The sequence below is a fragment of the Carettochelys insculpta genome, chromosome 19 (assembly GCF_033958435.1).
Source record: "Carettochelys insculpta isolate YL-2023 chromosome 19, ASM3395843v1, whole genome shotgun sequence".
Taxonomy (NCBI): Eukaryota; Metazoa; Chordata; order Testudines; family Carettochelyidae; genus Carettochelys; species Carettochelys insculpta.
Genome location: NC_134155.1, coordinates 1,819,414 through 1,836,133, shown reverse-complemented (window position 1 = coordinate 1,836,133; position 16,720 = coordinate 1,819,414). Strand labels below are relative to the sequence as shown.

Sequence of the window (16,720 nt, the reverse complement as noted above, 5' to 3'; positions counted from 1 at the left end):
CTCTTTCTTGAGTGCAAATTAAATGGCCATTGCTGTACCAGGCTCTAAAGGTGGAACGGAATATGAAGTTCAATCTCGATGCTAGTCCAAGAGGAAGTGGGTGCAACTCATGTCTTCTCCATGAACGGGAAGAAAAGCTGTATATAGGTGGGTGACTTTGCAAAAACCCTGAATAAGAAATTCAGGAGCAGCTGAGGTGTGAAGCAAGTCTTGCCATCCCCACCTAGCAGGGCATTGTCATAACAGGTTGTAGGGTGGGTCCTTCTGTTAACTGCCACTTGAAAAATTGTTAGGGTTATAGTCCTAAAAGGAATGCAGCTTGCTATGTGCCACTGTGTGTACAATTCAGAGATCTTTCTTTCCATGTGCAAACAGTGTACTGGGGATACAAGTAAGCCAGAGAAGGAGAGAGCGCCAGGGTGTTTGGCTCCCACCGCCATTCTCACCTCAGCCTCTCTTTACCAACTGGATGTGAATATTTCCTTGCAATCTGGATCCACGGTCCCTTATGGCCAGTTTCCCTTGCCCTGGGACTGTATGCTGAGCAGGCTAGATTTATTCATAGATTTGCATTCCATTCATTGAAATGCATGATTTTAATCCTAATCCTCTCTCCTCTGATCACACCCCCCCAAAAACTGGAGAAAAACAAATCGTTCCCTGTTTAAGCTGTCCCATGAAACCAGCCTGTTGTGCTGGGCCCACAAGAAAGTGGCAACACGTTCCTTGACCCTGCTTTGCTTCTGTGAATGTGAGAGGCGATCAAAGTGCCTTGGGGACTGTCAGCGCCCTCAAGCTGTTCAGGACCCAGAACCTGGTGTTCATAACAGAGCTTGAGGCCTGTAAATATTGTTTGTCTCCATCCTCAATTTTGTAACTGAGCGTTGGCATTCACCCTACCACTCAACCTTTACAACAGAGGCAGTGTGGTCTGGTAAATGGACGATGACCCTCCGACCCAGGACCTAGCAAATTAGTTGCGTCACTGTTCTTTGCCTCAATTCCCCCATCTGAGAAATTAGGGACAGCTGAAGTAAAGTAGGAAACTTCAGAAACATGTTTTTAACATACTTATCTTTCTGTAGGTTTCATACTTCTTCAATGAGAACTGGTACCTAAAAAGCGACCAGGTTTCTGTTAGATTAGACCTGAATTTGAGTCAAAATTTGAGGGAGAATTGTCTGCTGCCATTAGCAGCCAGTAGATCATTAAGTCTGATACAAGTATAAGGTGGGATAGGGCACTGGAATTAATTTTTCTTCCCTTTTGCTGTTGCTCTGTATGCTCCATGTAGACTACAATGCACTATGCTCTTGCCTCAGGACACTTATCCATTTATCAGCTGATGGCACCCAAAAAACACTCACTTCTTTACCAGAGACATGTGGAGCTGTGTCCCCCAGAGAGTAGCATGGACACGTAAAATCTGCCACACCGTCACTAGGAGCTGACGGGGAAAATCTGTGTCTATGTAGGAATGTTAAACCAACATTTCAAATGTTGCAATTTTAAAAAGCAACAAAGAAAGTCAATGCTGTCTAAGCCAGTGTGTCTCCAGTGGCTATGGTGGCCGGCCTGTTTGCTTAGATAAAAATGGCCTTGGCAGGGCATCTAGCTGCTCCAGCAGAGGTTGTGCATGAGAACTGCTGGCAGAACAAGCAGGGCGTGCAACTCTTGGGGGCTGGCAGTGGCAAAAGACTGGAATCAGACTCCTGAAAACGGGTGACAATGCAGGTAATGGGACAAACAGTGTCCTCATGGTCACTCCGGCAGCCTCAATGTGCAGTAAAGGCAGGGATACACTTCTGTCACAAAGCAATAATTGTCAGCTCCAGACGACATTCCCACACTAGCCGTGAACAAGCTTGAGTGCTAAGAACAAGTGTAACCAGTGCTGAATTTGTGCCCGGACTGAGCCCAAGCACCTCCAAGCTTGGCTGTGAACTGCACCGGTGACTGTGGGCTTGCTGAGTAACTTAGGAATGTAAAAACGTTGCTTCACCTCTTGTGCCTCTTTCATTACCAATTAAGCATGGGGGTAACTACTCTGGTGAGGGTAGATGTTTGTGCTGAATAGACAGCTGGTGTCTTGGAGAGAGTCGCACTCTGGGAGGTTTGCCCCTTCTGCCACCACAGCTCAGATTGAATCCACTCTCACTGTTTCACTGGGTGTGCAGGACCTTTTACCAATAAGAGACAGCCTCACACAATATCCTACTTACCCTTCTCCTATGTATATTAGCAATCAAAAACAGAATGCACACATTTATCTTAAAATGCTCACGCCTCCCTGTAAGAGAGGAAATTTTCTCCATGGCAGTCAGGATCCCATTCATCTGGAGAACTCCAGTTTCTGCACAGCATACCTAGCAATGCACTGAGGCCTCGCACCTGTGTCCTGGAGCTGGTTCCTCAAGAACTTCCTTCTCGGCACCAGCTTGCATAGTGAAACCCGGGTCTTGCTTAGCTAGAATGTAACCAAAGTTTTACTGACCAACTCTTACATCTGCTAACAAAAAAATTCCCAACCGATCACATCTCACTGCCTTAAGGGTTTGACACCGAGTGCAATTTTGTAACACAAAAACAATCACGGAGTCAGACATTGCCTCTCTCCCCACCCCATGGAGAATTAGGGACTATCAAGACACAACAAAGACATCAGGACTTCACAACCCCATTGATAAACTGTTTCTTGCCAGACGGAATTACCTAAAAAAGAGCCCCCATGGCTTAACCATGTAAAAGAAGCAGTGAGAGATAAAAAGGCATCTGTTAAAAAGTGGAAGTCCAATCCAGTGAGGCGAATAGAAAGGAACACAAACACCACCAAATTAAGTGTAAAAATGTAGTAAGAAAAGCCAAAAAAAGATTTTTGAGGAACAGCTAGCCAAAAACTCAAAAAATAATAGCAAAATATTTTTTAAGTGCATTAGAAGCAGGAAGCCTGCTAAAAAAACCAGTGAAGCCCCTGAATGATTGAGATACAAAAGGAGCAATCAAGGATGATACAGCCATTGCAGAGACACTAAATGATTTCGTTATGTTAGTCTTCATGGCTGAGGATGTTGGGGAGATTCCCAAACCAGCAGCGTCCTTCGTGGGTGATGAATCTGAGAACTGTCCTGGATTGAAGTGCCATTAGAGGAGGTTTTGGAAGAAATAGAAAAACTTAACAGTAACAAATCACCGGGACCAGAAGGCATTCACCCAAGGGTTCTGAAAGAACTCAAATGTGAAACTGCAGAATTATTCTGTGATTTGTAACCAATCCTTTTAATCAGCTTTTGTACCCAAGGACTGGAAGACAGCCAACATAACATCAATATTTAAAAAGGGCTCTAGAGGCCACCCTGGCAATTATAGATCAGTAAGTCTAATGTCAGTACCAGGCAAATTAGTCGAAACAATAGTAAAGAATAAAATTGTCAGACATATAGAAGAACATAATTTATTGGACAAAAATCAACATGGTTTCTGTAACGGGAAATCGTGTCTTACTAATCTATTAGAATTCTTTGAAGGGGTTAATGAACATGCAGACAAGGGGGATTCAGTAGATGTAGTATACTTATATTTCCAGAAAGCCTTTGACAAAGTCCCTCACCAAAGGTTCTTGTGTAAATTAGGTTGTCATAGGATAAAAGGGAAGAGCCTTTCGTGGATTGAGAGCTGGTTAAAAAACAGGAAACAAAGGGTAGTTATAAATGGTAAATTTTCTGAATGGAGAAGGGTAACAACTGGTGTTCCCCAAGGGTCAGTCGTAAGGCCAGTCCTATTCAACTTATTCATAAATGATCTAGGGAAATGGGTAGGTAGTGAGATGGTAAAGTTTGTGGACAATACTAAACTGTCCAAAATAGTCAAGATGAAAGCAGACTGTGAAGAACTTCAAAAAGATCTCACCAAACTGAGTGGTTGAGAAATGGCAAGTGCAGCAATGTGGATAAGTGTAAAGTAACGCACACTGGAAAAAATAACACCAAGTTTACAGACAATATGATGGGGACTAATTTAGCTACAACTAATCATGAAAGAGATCTTGGGGTTATCGTGGATAGTTCTTTGAAAGCATCCACAGTGTGCAGCAGCAGTCAAAAAAGCAAATAGGATGTTAGGAATTATTAAAAAAGGGATAGAAAATAAGACTAAGAATATCTTATTGCCCCTATATAAATTTATGGTACACCCACATCTTGAATACTGCGTAAGGATGTGGTCTCCTCAACTCAAAAAAGATAGTTTGGCATTAGAAAAGGCTCAGAAAAGGGCAACTAAAATGCTGAGGGGTTTGGAACGGGTCTTATATGAGGAGAGGCTAAAGAGACTGGGCCTTTTTGTTTAAAAAAGAGGAGGTTGACTGGGGACATGACAGTCTATAAAATCATGAGCAGTGTGGAGAGGGTGAATAAAGAAAAGTTATTTACTTGTTCCCATAACATAAGAACTAGAGGATACCCATTAATTTCATTTGGTAACAGGTTTAAAGCTAATAAAGTTCTTTTCACACAGCACGCAGTCAACCTGTGGAACTCCTTGCCCAAGGAGGCTGTGAAGGCTAGGACTATAACAGAGGTCAAGAAAAGCTAGATAAATGCATGGAGGTTAGGTCCATAAAAGGCGATTAGCCAGGGGTAGGAATGGTGTTCCTAGCCTCTGTTTGTCAGAGGCTGGAGATGAATGGCAGGAGACAAGTCACTTGATCATTGTCTTCGGTCCGCCCACTCCGAGGCACCTGGAACTGGCCACTGTCAGCAGACGGGATACTGGGCTAGAAAGGCCTTTGGTCTGAGCCAGTAATGGCCTTATATTCTTATCACAGGCCCTGTGTCTACACAAGCCCCTTCCTTTTGGAAGGGGCATGTTAATGAGCAGCTTCAAAAGATGCTAATGAGGCACTGCCTTGAATATGCAGCACCTCATTAACATAATAGTGGCTGCAGTGATTCAAAAGTGCGGCTTTTTGAATCGCACGCTGTCCGTGGAGACAGGGACCTTCTGAAAGGACCCCCCCAGTTTTCAAAAGCCCTTCATCCTAACCGGAAGGTCCCCGTCTCTATGGGCGGCGCACGATTTGAAAAGCCGCACTTTTGAATCGCTGCAGCCACCAGTATGCTAATGAGGCGCTGCATACTCATGGCAGCACCTCATTAGCATCTTCGAACCCACTCATTAACATGCCCCTTCCAAAAGAAAGGAGCTCCTGTAGACCCAGCCACTAAGTTTTCTTTAACCATCTTAAGGTCTGCTTCTTTATGCAGCGAGGGTGGGTGCTACTTGGACAGGATCTCCTCAACAGCCTGATATTTGATGTAATACAGCTGGAATGTGAGGATGTGACTTCCTGCTTCTCAGTTAATGGCTGCTGCCTTCTAGTCTGTCTGCACACAAAGGCCATAGGCCTTACAATATGGCAACAGACCAAACAATATGGGTACAGGTCAAGGTCTTAGCCTTACAGAACAGACAGAGGCTACCAAAAGCTGTTGGTTTAATCACCCTTGGGGTTATGAAAGCAGAGGAAACGTGAGTAAGTTTCTTTCCCTAGCCTCCTTGCAAAGATTTCAGAGCAGCAGTGGGTGTAGATGGAATAATACTTCTGCCAGAGTGGCTCCATTTTACATGGCTTATTTCAATGCTCAGTTTTCTGTGCTTTTTTGAAAAGGGGGAAGTGGGAAGCCAAAGCTATTGTGTAAACTGTACTGGGAAACATCCAGGCAAGGGCAGCAGAGATACGCATGAACTGGAAAATAATTCAAAATACTCCAAATTAAATAAACTAGGCTCAAACACAATTTAAGCTTGTCAAACTCAATTGGCAGAGCTGGTGGAGAGGAAAAAAAATACTATTCATTGTGTCTCAAGAGACTAACTCCCTTTGACGGCTATAATGAAGTGGTGAACAATATGGAGGAAATAGATGAACTTGTGCAATATCACAATCAAAACCCCTTAAATCACTAGGATATTGAATTTGGGAAGAAAAAGTCCTCACAGGCAGGAGTCTTAGCTCACTTCAGAACCACTGCATTCATCCCCCCGCAAAGGAATAGTTTACCTGCCTCAGTTAAGGCCGTTTGCACATGTATGTTAGTGATTCTTTATGTGGCCAGGGTTTGGAGTAGCACCTCTGAGTTTGCTTCATAAACACAAAGCAAACCATTAGAGACCATCTCACAGCTGCTCTGCAGTGCAGGCTTCCACAGAGCTTTCTTGTAGAAATCAAGGATAATCCATTGTTACAGAGTTAAGTGCGGAGGATATCCACGCATTGCGAGTTTGAAGCCTGGGGACATATGGACTGGAATGCTTATGCACTAGTCTCAAGTTTTTGTTGTTAACTATCATAAGGACAGGCTGAAAGCAATTCTGTTTGCAGCCAAGTCTTGCTACTCTTCACACTGAGTTTTTAATGGGATTTACTAAAGGTGGAAAAAACACTTTATGCTGACAGCATGTCAGTAGCAGAGGCTGAATTTGTGTCCCCAGCAATCCCAGGCTTTGTTTGCACTGAAGGAGAGCACTGTTTTACCTGCAATAGGGTAATGGACTGTTCTTTTCTGTCAGCAGTCTCTTCATTTGTTTCGCCCCCACCCCTTCTTCTTCCTTCCCCAGTGAGTGAAGACTCTGTGCAGAACAGCACAAGTCACATTGCCATGGAGGTGGCGTTCAGCAGTTTAACAGCTTGGCTTGAGCTGGAGCCAAGCATCTGCACTGTGCTCATCACATTGGTCTTTGACCTCCTGTTGTGTGAATGTCTTCATCTGTGCACAGTGTGGGAGGAGATCCATTGAGATACTACTGAGAAGGTAAACTACATGGCTGTTGAACCGCTATGTTTTGGCTCCCCAAGAGATAGTTGTGGGTCACTAATGTTCCAGTTCAGTGACATTACATGGGGCCAAGTTCAGAAAAGAAACACAGATTGCTCTCTGTAACTCCAGAAAGGGTTTTAATTGAAAGCTCCATAGCACCTTTCAATTGAAGACATTCAAATAAAATGCAGTAATTAAAAACTCAGCACCATATTCTGCAGTTGCCCAATGAACAGGTTTATGGTTGTCCTTTAGGTAGAGACCAACACCCACCAGAATCAGTCAGTCCAGCTTGGACAGGACAGAGCAGAGCAAGTCAGGCTAAATACATCCAGGAGGCTCAATGCTGCTGAAATAGGACAGTTTTGGAATAATTACTTGTAAGAAAATTGAACCATGTCTGTACACCAACCTCCTTAAGGCCACCCCCTAGTAAATGTAAATCACTCTCTAGAAACACAGCTGAGCCAATAGTGAGCATGGATACTTTTATAGTACAAGTAAAAACATTGAAGACTAATTCTAAATATTTTGCTATACATTTCCTAATACCACTCAGCCATATTTTAAGGATAATTATCTAAAACCATTTTCCCCAGGGAAAGCACTGATCAAAAGTTATTTCACAGAGTTGTGTTCATTATTAAAAAGATAAAAATCCAACTGCCATTGAAAGCACTTAAACAGTCGCATCATGGAGTGGGCAAGTTTCTTCCCTGGGATTGCGCAGGCGCAGACTAGCGTAATGGCTTTTTTATTCAGCCATTCATTAAAGCACAATTTCCCACAAAGGCCCTTCGCATACATTTAAAGAGTATGGACCACCCGGTCTACTTGATCACATAATTTGGCTTTGTCTTTTGTTCTCTTGGATTCTCTGTTACATCTACTTCTGGTGCATCACTGAGAGGCAAGTACTCCGCTGTTCACTTTGCTAATGCACCCATGGGGTCCCATGCTGGCAAGACAATGGGTTCCTGCTGCATCACTGCTAAGATGTCTTCAGGCACATGCTTCTTATCTACCACCACCTCGTACACGTACTCAGAAAACCAGTCATCAGTCATAATCAGGTAACCTGGAGACAATAAATAAAGGCAGTTACAAAACAAAGGATATTACTGATAGGAGGAGGCATGGATCTTATGCAAAATTGTATTGTCTGACAACTTCATACTGTCAAGCATAAATAGGAAAAATCTTATTTCCACAGCAACTTTTGTGGCAAAGTCATAGAGACTTAAATTTTCTGTTCCTTTAGTTATTAAATAGGTTTTAGCTTGACAGAGACTTGGTGCAACAAGCCTAAATAGAAAGAAAGTTTGACAGTCTTTGACAGGAAATCCTGAGAATAGTTTTGCAAACACAGGCAGAAGATACTTTTGTTCAGTACACAATGGTCTCTGAGCCAGAACAAAGGGATTTCTGAATCAAAGGGTTGTTCTGGAGCATAGATTGTCCATCTACAACAGGCAGACCCTAATCACTCAATCCCATGTTAGTACTCTAATGGACATCAAGAACATGCTTATTTAGCTGAATCATAATACATTCCTGATAGCGTAAGTCAAACTTCAGACCATTTAATCCATGCTTATTAACCACTTCAGTGATCTGGACTTCTCTGTCCAGAATTCCATTTCAGGAGACGGAGAGAATGTGTCCCCCACATATTAGATGCTAATTTCTTCCCTCAGAGACGACACCACTGAGATACCCTCTGACTGAAACAAAGCTTCAGGATTAATTGCACCTCATGTTTCTACCCTTCCCTCTCTGTAAGGCTCGGTCTAGGAATTTTAATGCAAGAGGCTTCTTCTACCTGTATAAAGAAGAAAATCCTACATCTAGAACAGCTTGGTTTTCAGCCTAATACAGCTCTGAAACAAACCGATCATTTAAGACATTACTTATGCCTCCATTCCAGGGAATTCAGCACCAACCAATTGAGACTGTGCGCTGCCAAGGAGATGGAGGCTATATTTGATAGAAGACAGATGAAGAGGCTTTGTGTAATAAAGTTCCTCATGTCCCTATAACACTATCACCACACTATCAAATGAAACAAGAAAATGCCCAGAGAATACAGACAATAAGTGCATTTATCTACATCATCTTGTTTCTAAAGCCAGAGATCAGATTGAATTCCCATAAATTAAAAAGTCTATCAATTGTAATGCAAGCTAGAAGGAAGTCTGGAGGGACTGCCAAGGGAAGCTGCCTTGATTGTTCTCTTTCTTCAGGATATGAGTTCTTGGGACACACAACCTCTCACTCCTCACGTGCAACAAGTAATTGCACCCTGTGAGGATAATGAACTCCTTGCCTCCATGGTTGTTGACATTCTGCATGTCGGAGTTGGACTGGACTGATTGGGATCGCAGCGTCTGAACAAGGAGGAAGTGCCAAGCAAAACTTAAGACCAAGAGCACAGAGGGATGGGCTGCTGCTCGAGAAGGCGCATAGCCTATGTCATGGGGAAAGCCATCGTTTTCATTATTAAATGGAATCATCTCCATGCTGGAAGGGGAACAAGAAAGTCACCCCTGCCCCCACACAGCTTATGCAAACAGAATCCCAGGCTCTGCATTCCTGCTAAAAGGGGTAAACAGAAGACAGTGGGTTTGGATTATATTTCGGGACTGAAGGCAACAGTGCAACCCCACCTAGCCCCATCGATCTAACATTCCTACTCTGCCCCTGTTTATTAGAGAACAGAGAGCCATTCTGACATGTAGATTCCTGTTCTGACAAGCAGCTCACCAGGACCTAACGGACGACTGCCCAATAAGTACAGAGTGAGATTCAGTTCTTCAGTACTACAGCATCACAAAGCTGCCCCATGTTTCTCCTGTCTGCCCCCAAGAAAAGCCCAATGTAGCTCAGTTCCTCATTTGTAAAATGGGCTAATGGCATTGTTGTAGCTCAGAGGAGCACCAGGATACAGCCAAAGATCTCAGACATTACAGTCAGGTCCCTACGATAGAGCAAAACAAGGAAGCTGTAGTAGAGATGCTAGGAATAAGAGAAGTGAGCCAAAAGGGATGAAAAATTGCCAACTGTTTGCATGGCTGCTGCCTGCAGTGGTGTGGTACGAAACGCTTCTTTGTGCCCAAGTAGCCTGACCAACCCCTGTTGAACAGATGGGAAAATGTGATTCCATGTTTATTCTGCAGTCACCTTTGGGGATCACCTCTTTGGTTTTTAAGTCATGTTTGACTGGAGACGCTGGGTTCAGAGATAGTAACACTGTACTGATTGGCCATGACACACCGAACAAGCAGAATAGTAATGAAGAGGAAGCCGTGCTAGTCTATATACTATCAAAACAAAAAGCAGTCAAGTAGCACTTTAAAGACTAGCAAAATGGTTTATTAGGTGAGCTTTCATGGGACAGACCCACTTCTTCAGACCAATGGCTATGGTCTGAAGAAGTGGGTCTGTCCCACAAAAGCTCACCTAATAAACCATTTTGCTAGTCTTTAAAGTGCTACTTGACTGCTTTTTGTTTTGAACAAGCAGAGGCATTAAACTCATCTGAAGACTGATAAAATCACCAATAAAAAAACAAAACAAAAACCTAGAATGGAAACATTTGCTGGAGGAAAATTTGTCTTTTAGCTCAAAAAAAGCCATGTGCATCAGCCTCCTCAGCCTGCAAGACTAATCTCTGCTGCAGTGTTCCACACAGTCCCCTTTGACATCCTGCTGAAGGAACAGGGATGTGGGGCCCTGTTTTTTATCACCATTTGCCAACCGAGTTTCACATGGTTCTTGGATTCTTCCCTAGTGAGGTGGACACTGGTGCTTTGTACTGGGTTTAGCCAAGTACAGCTTTACTGTAAGATGGTGCTGCCTGCATCCTGCCTGAGATACAAAGCTCACAGCCAGACTCACTCAGTTGACGAAGCCTGCTAAGGCATCAGAGTTCAAACTCCAGGCTCCGGGGGCTAGCAGGGGCTGAGTACTGAAGAGGCAGAGCTAGGGCTGAAGCACCATGCCTAATGCTGTTTGCAAGCAAGCTCTTATTGCCAATGCCCAGGGAAGAGCAATGGCCCTAGAGGAATAGGTCTAATTGCTCTCAGCTAACAGCAGGTGGTTGTAACTTTTGGAGGAGGAAAAACTCTTCTAGGGTTTGCCAGCCCCAAATGTTTCCTTCAACCAACAGCTCACACCAGCTAGGTCTGATGCAATGATCCGTGTAAGCTGAGCACTTGGGCAGCCTCCCAGGAGAGTCAAATGCTGCCCAGCTGATTAGCAGAGCACCCACAGCCAGCAGCATGTTTCTACTTGTGTTGCGCATCCACATGCCTTGGAGCACATTAAATTTATTCTGCACACGTATTGAAAAAGTCAGAGGCAGCACTCGTCTGATGGAACACATATAAGGAAGCTTCCGAGACAACTGCCTGACTCAAAAGGACAGACAGATAATAAGCAAGCCTCTACAGAAGGATGATGCCTATGATACAGATGTGGTGTTCATATGGACATGCGTGCGCAGACACTACACGCTTGTCAGAAACATGAAAATGGATTTAAGGGTCTGCACAAAGCAGAGCCCCTCACAATAAGACGGCTCATCTTGGAATGATAAAGGAACAGTTATATGGCCCCTTTTTGTCTCAAAAGCGGTGGTTAGTGGCAGTGAGGCTCTATGGGCAGTGTTTGAGTCTACAGATTCTTTCATGGCTTTTCCGTCCAATATTGGCTTTGCACGGTCGACTGCAATAACCGCATGTCAGTCTATTTCCAAATTCTTGAGTCTGAGAGCTTTTCCTTCTAAGATGTTCTTTTGCGTGGCTGGCACATATGCTATCAAAGGATGATGTGCCCTGTCATAGTAGTCTTCGCCAGGCATTTCAATCTGATTATGCAGATTCCCAGGATTTTGGATCAATGTTGAATTTTTTCATGGCGTTTTTGCATGTATCCTTGAATCTTAGCTTTGGTCTCCCTCTTGTTCTCAACCCACATAACACTTCACTGAAGAGTATTTCTTTGGGAAGACCTTTGTCACCTATCCTCCTCACATGACCAATCCAATGTAGTCTTCTGCTGTTGAGGATCGCTATGAGGCTGGGTATGCCTGGTCTTGCCAGGACATCTGCATTTGAAACTTTATCTTGCCAGCTGATATTCTTGAGCTCTTATTAAAGATATGTTGTGGAGCTATGTGATGCAACATGAGTTCATGTTTGCAATGAAGTCATATTTGAGGCAGTAACTAGGTGTTACTGCTTATTTAAAAAAGCCACTTAAGCTACATCACTGGTAGAGTACAAGCTCCGCAGAGTAAACACTGAGCAGCGTGCATACCCTAGTTAGTTTTCTGCTTGCTGCTTTTAAGCTCTGAAAGTCTGAAGTGCTGTCCATTGCCATCTCATGTCGTTACAGCCGTTTGCAGCATCGGCCAGCTTTGGATTTTACACTCAGTCTTGGAAAGGAAACAAATGGGACGAGCTAGGATTAGTAGAGGGTCTTCTGACACTGACCTGACACAAGCACTGCAGTCCTGCCTCTGGAGCTCTGAGCAGCATTCTACCCCAGACCCCATTCGCACAGCTCCACCAAGGCACTTCAGCCATAACCCTTCTCCATCTGGAGAACAAGTGCTAGTTTCCAATGACCGACCTGGCTGTGAACACCATTAACTTTACAGCAATCTTATTTATCTTTTCCCATACAGTTTTCTACACACATTCAAGCACTGTCCCAAAACAAAGCATATATGCAGCACATTCATCTTTACACCACTCTTTGGGACAAAAATGACTTACTGCCCTAACAACTGCTTTTCCTGGTCAGTCCTAACAAGCGCCATGCTAAACATTCATAGAGGAGGACAAGTGAGGTACTTAGTTTTTCCTAGAAGCATTCCTCCACAATGAGATTAATGGCCCCCAACATAACACACCAGGTACCTAGAGCCTCTCATAAAACCCATTCTCCTGAAGACCAATATGTGCCAGTCACTAGCCTCTAGACTCTCCAGATACAGTCAATGACAGTGCTTGCTGTATTGGCCTGGATTCTGAACATAACCTGTACCTGGTTATGAGCATGAGATATGACACAAGCATACAGGGAAAAAAGCAATGGGAAGTAATGCTTGCTAATCAAATGGCAGTCAAGTCGTTGGTGTATGGGAAGGAAGTTAACAATCCAATATTAACTCCTCTGGGTTGACCGCTCCTTTTCATGACACAATATTCCCAAGTGCATCTATACAAAGGCTGCAAAGTTGAGTATTTCAGCCTAGTTTCACAGTCAATTAAGATATCTACAGGATTTCTGTTCGGAAGTGTGAGTATTGAACTTTGAATTTAAATTGCTTGGTCAGGATAGACAAGCTGCTGCGTACGAAGGAGCAGAAGTAAGTCACCTACCAGGAATATCTGTAATGCTCAATATTATTTCATCAATTGTATCCGTTGCTTACCTATAAGCTTTAAAAACATAAGGCCATCTGGTGCTCTTGGCACTTAACCCCATTCAAAGAACTAACTGTTTTTGATTCCATCAGAATAAAAATCAAAGATCTTGTTCTACTTCAAAATGCAGGCAAAGGACCCCCAGACAGCACGGAAAACGTCAGCCATACCAAAGCTTGTGACAGTGACTAGACATTAATCCCCATGACAAAGCTAGAATGCTGTAAATCCCTGACTTGGAAGGAACAGCAGGGAATGCTATGGCTCACGATTGGGAATGTGCAGGTCAGATTGTAGTACATCTTTATATGGATCCAGAGTTGGAATCTGGAGAGGTTCTGCAACCTGAGGAAGATGTGCACAGGTACGGTTGCAGGAACTTCTGCAGTATGGGCTTGTAACAGTGATTGAACCAGGCCTAATGTCAGTCCCTACTATTCATGGAACTGACGTTTCACCTAAGAAGTTAACAGCCTCTGAAATGCTGGAAGGCAGAGTGGGCAACAACTGGTGGGGCAGTGGAGGACGCACACCAAGATGTTGGTAACAAGGGCTGTGCTTTCCTTGGAGGAGGTGTGGGGTCTGGGATGGAGGTTGAGTGCTGCAGGGAGCTGGGGTCGGGGATTGGGGTACAGGACAGGGGGTGGTCTGAGAGGGGACTCTGACCTGGGTGGCGTGTTAGGTCTGCGAAAGGGTACGAGTGCAGGAGAGGATTCTGGCCTGGGGGAGAGATGCAGGGGTGGGAGGGTGCAGTACAGAGGCAAGCCGTGGCTGGGAGGCTGTTACCTAAGCAGCTCCCAGCCAGCTGCACTCTCAGGCAGGTATCCCTGCTGCCAGAAGCCCCAGCCCACTGTCTGTTCCACGTGGCTCTGGGGGTGGGAGGAGGACTCTGCATGCTGCTCCCATTCCCAGCACTGTCTCTCAGCTCCTATTGGCTGGAAGTTGCGCTGCACTTCCCACTCCCATATCCCCCAGAAAACTGGCTGGTTTCCAGCCAATAGGAGCTGAGAGAGGGTGCTGGGGGTGGGAGCAGAATGCAAAGCTCTCCCCTTCTGCAGCACAGAGCTACAGGGAGCAGGCAGCTGCTACAGGCAGCTGCTACAAGCGATGCTGCTTCCTGCTGCAGGGGTGGGCTGCAGGCTGGGCTGAAAGGCTTGATGAGCTGGGGCTGGCTGTAAGGTTACCACATGAAAGCTGACATAGGCCTCAGGTCTTCCCAGGAGCATTAAAGTGTGAACAACAGATCCACCCTGGTGTGATCCCACACAAGTTTGGGACAGCTAGCTAATAACCTTGAAGCTGTAATCAGAGTCTAAACAACCAGCACACCAATTAAGTCAGGCTGCCCTCCCCGTGCATTTAAAAAGGGTTTTCAGACGGCTGTGCGTCCAAGCTTGCTTGGAAGCGACCCCTGCTCATTTGGTCTCACACAGCAGTTTCTATCTTATCTATTGGCTTGTCTTCAAGCATTTCCTTTGCACAATCTCTGGAATTTCAGAACAAAAACAACAGCTTATTTTCAGTGGGGGGGAGGGGGACTTGCATATTTTTGTAGCAAAAGAACCACACACAACAGCCAAGAGACCCTCCTTCTTCTGGACAAAAATGTGTCAGGGACAGGACTGCTGCATTTATGCAGGTTGGGGCTCTGTAGACCAGACTTCTGTGGGTGCTGCTGGCCTCGATCCTCCTGGGGAAAAGCTGGACCTCACACTCAGCAACTCCTCCCTCACCTTGCCAGAGCACTGCATCCAGCTCAGGGAGGGTGGAGATGGGGCGGATGCTCGAGGGAAAGAGGCATGGTGGCGGTGGCGCTCGGTAGCTAGGGGCCAGGAGTGCACAATGCAGCTGTGTGTTCTTCTGTGGGACTCCACAGCAGTGTTTCTGTAAGCAGAGTGCTAGGGCAGCTGCTCTGGAGAGATTCAAGTGCCGCCCAGCTGATTAGCCGAGTGCCTACAGCCAGCAGCCTGTCTCTCTATTGGTGGTGCACATCCACACATGCCTTGATGCACATAACAAAATGTATTCTATATACAGATGGAAAAATGCAGAGGGACTATTGCTCCACAGCTCCACCCCAAGCACTTCCTATCCCACATCCTGCTCAGTTAGTGCAGGGCCCTCTGCTCCTGCCGGAGAGGATCCCCACCACCAGCAGCAGCAGACGGGCTAGCATTGACCTCCCTAATACGGGATGGGTCAGGTCCCAAGGGTGCCAGCCCACAGAGGTACAGCATGTATTTCAGACTGGATGGGCACAGAGCAAGCTAAGCTAAGCCAGGTCCATATGGAAGTCTTTGAGAACAAACCCCTTAATGTGAATTGTCTTTGGCTATCAAACCTTTTGCACAGCCATAAGAAAAAGTTTTTTAGTAAGATACCATCACAATTGACAAACAAATGTCATGCTCATGAAATCTGCACCATTTTTAGTAAGCCCATGGACTCTCTTTCCCTCATTCCACTCGTAAGTGCTTCAAGCCCTCTTCTCCAAAACAAAAGGAAAGTAGGTGATGTTTACCTTTACATGCAACCTACAATGGTCAACGAGTGCTTATGGCCCAGAATACTGGACTAGCTTTGTAACAAACCAGTGCTTGCTCCCCTGTGTTGCTAGGGAACCCAACTTCAACAAAACCCAGCATGCTACCCTGAACACCTAAGGACTATTATTACAGTGTCCCCTTCACTACACGTGGACAACCCTTTGGTAACCAACGTCTGCACCTCAGTGTTCCGCAGCAACCCCAAAACTCCACCTGTGCACCCATGTGGCTTTGACAGGAGGAGGAGGGGAAGACTCCGTCAGATAACATTTTGATTTCACAAGTGTAATGCTTGTGGTCCATGCTCCAGTGTATCAGTGAAGGACTGCAGGACAGACAGTAGGCACAAGCCACCAAGGGAGGAGGTGGATTCTCTCTCAGTGGTCTCAGACCAGGACTGGGTGCCTTTTTGTAAGATACACTATAGAACACAAGCTACTGGGCTCAGTGCAGGGTAGCTTGGGTGAAATTTAAAGGCCTGTGCTATGGAGTAGGTCAGACTGAAAGATCTCTGGTCCTAAGCTGTACAGGGGTAAAGTAGGTTATTACAAAACAATCATCTCTTTAGCACATTTTGAGACAAAATCTTTAAAGACTTCTTTTCAGCATCACTCTCACAAACTTTTTTCTTTTTTTTTTTTAAAAGACTCCAACTCCTGGTCATAAACTAAAACCAGGATTTACTTAGATGTGAGTTCAAACAATGTTTTAAACAATGCATCTAGTCTTGTGTGTGTTGTATGGGCATACTTCATTGTCTTCTAGTTGAGGGCAAACATACATATTTCCTGAAATTCCTTTTGCCAAGTCATGCAGATGTTTGATAGGCTCCCCCCCTTATCTGCAGCACACCAAGACATTCAGCCATAATTTGGCATCTCTACAAAGGAACACACAACTGTGTACTGGAAATCACTTAAAAAAA

The 16,720-nt window shown here is 44.8% G+C and overlaps 2 protein-coding genes across 7 annotated transcripts in view; one reads left to right on the top strand and one right to left on the bottom strand.

Annotated features, from left to right (window-relative positions):
* Positions 1-16,720, top strand: part of NSRP1 (nuclear speckle splicing regulatory protein 1) — a 146,607-nt gene that overhangs the window by 105,422 nt on the left and 24,465 nt on the right. The window lies entirely within an intron of this gene.
* The window catches only part of LOC142023278 (bleomycin hydrolase-like), a 42,448-nt gene continuing 32,659 nt past the window's right edge, over positions 6,932-16,720 (bottom strand). For 3 of the 5 annotated variants that reach the window (XM_075014060.1, XM_075014063.1, XM_075014061.1), the window contains one exon: positions 6,932-7,893. In XM_075014060.1, coding sequence (XP_074870161.1) covers positions 7,742-7,893 — 152 coding nt within the window. In that variant the 3' untranslated portion in view covers positions 6,932-7,741. The remainder of the gene's footprint in view (positions 7,894-16,720) is intronic. The other 2 variants (XM_075014066.1, XM_075014064.1) reach the window with 2 other exon arrangements.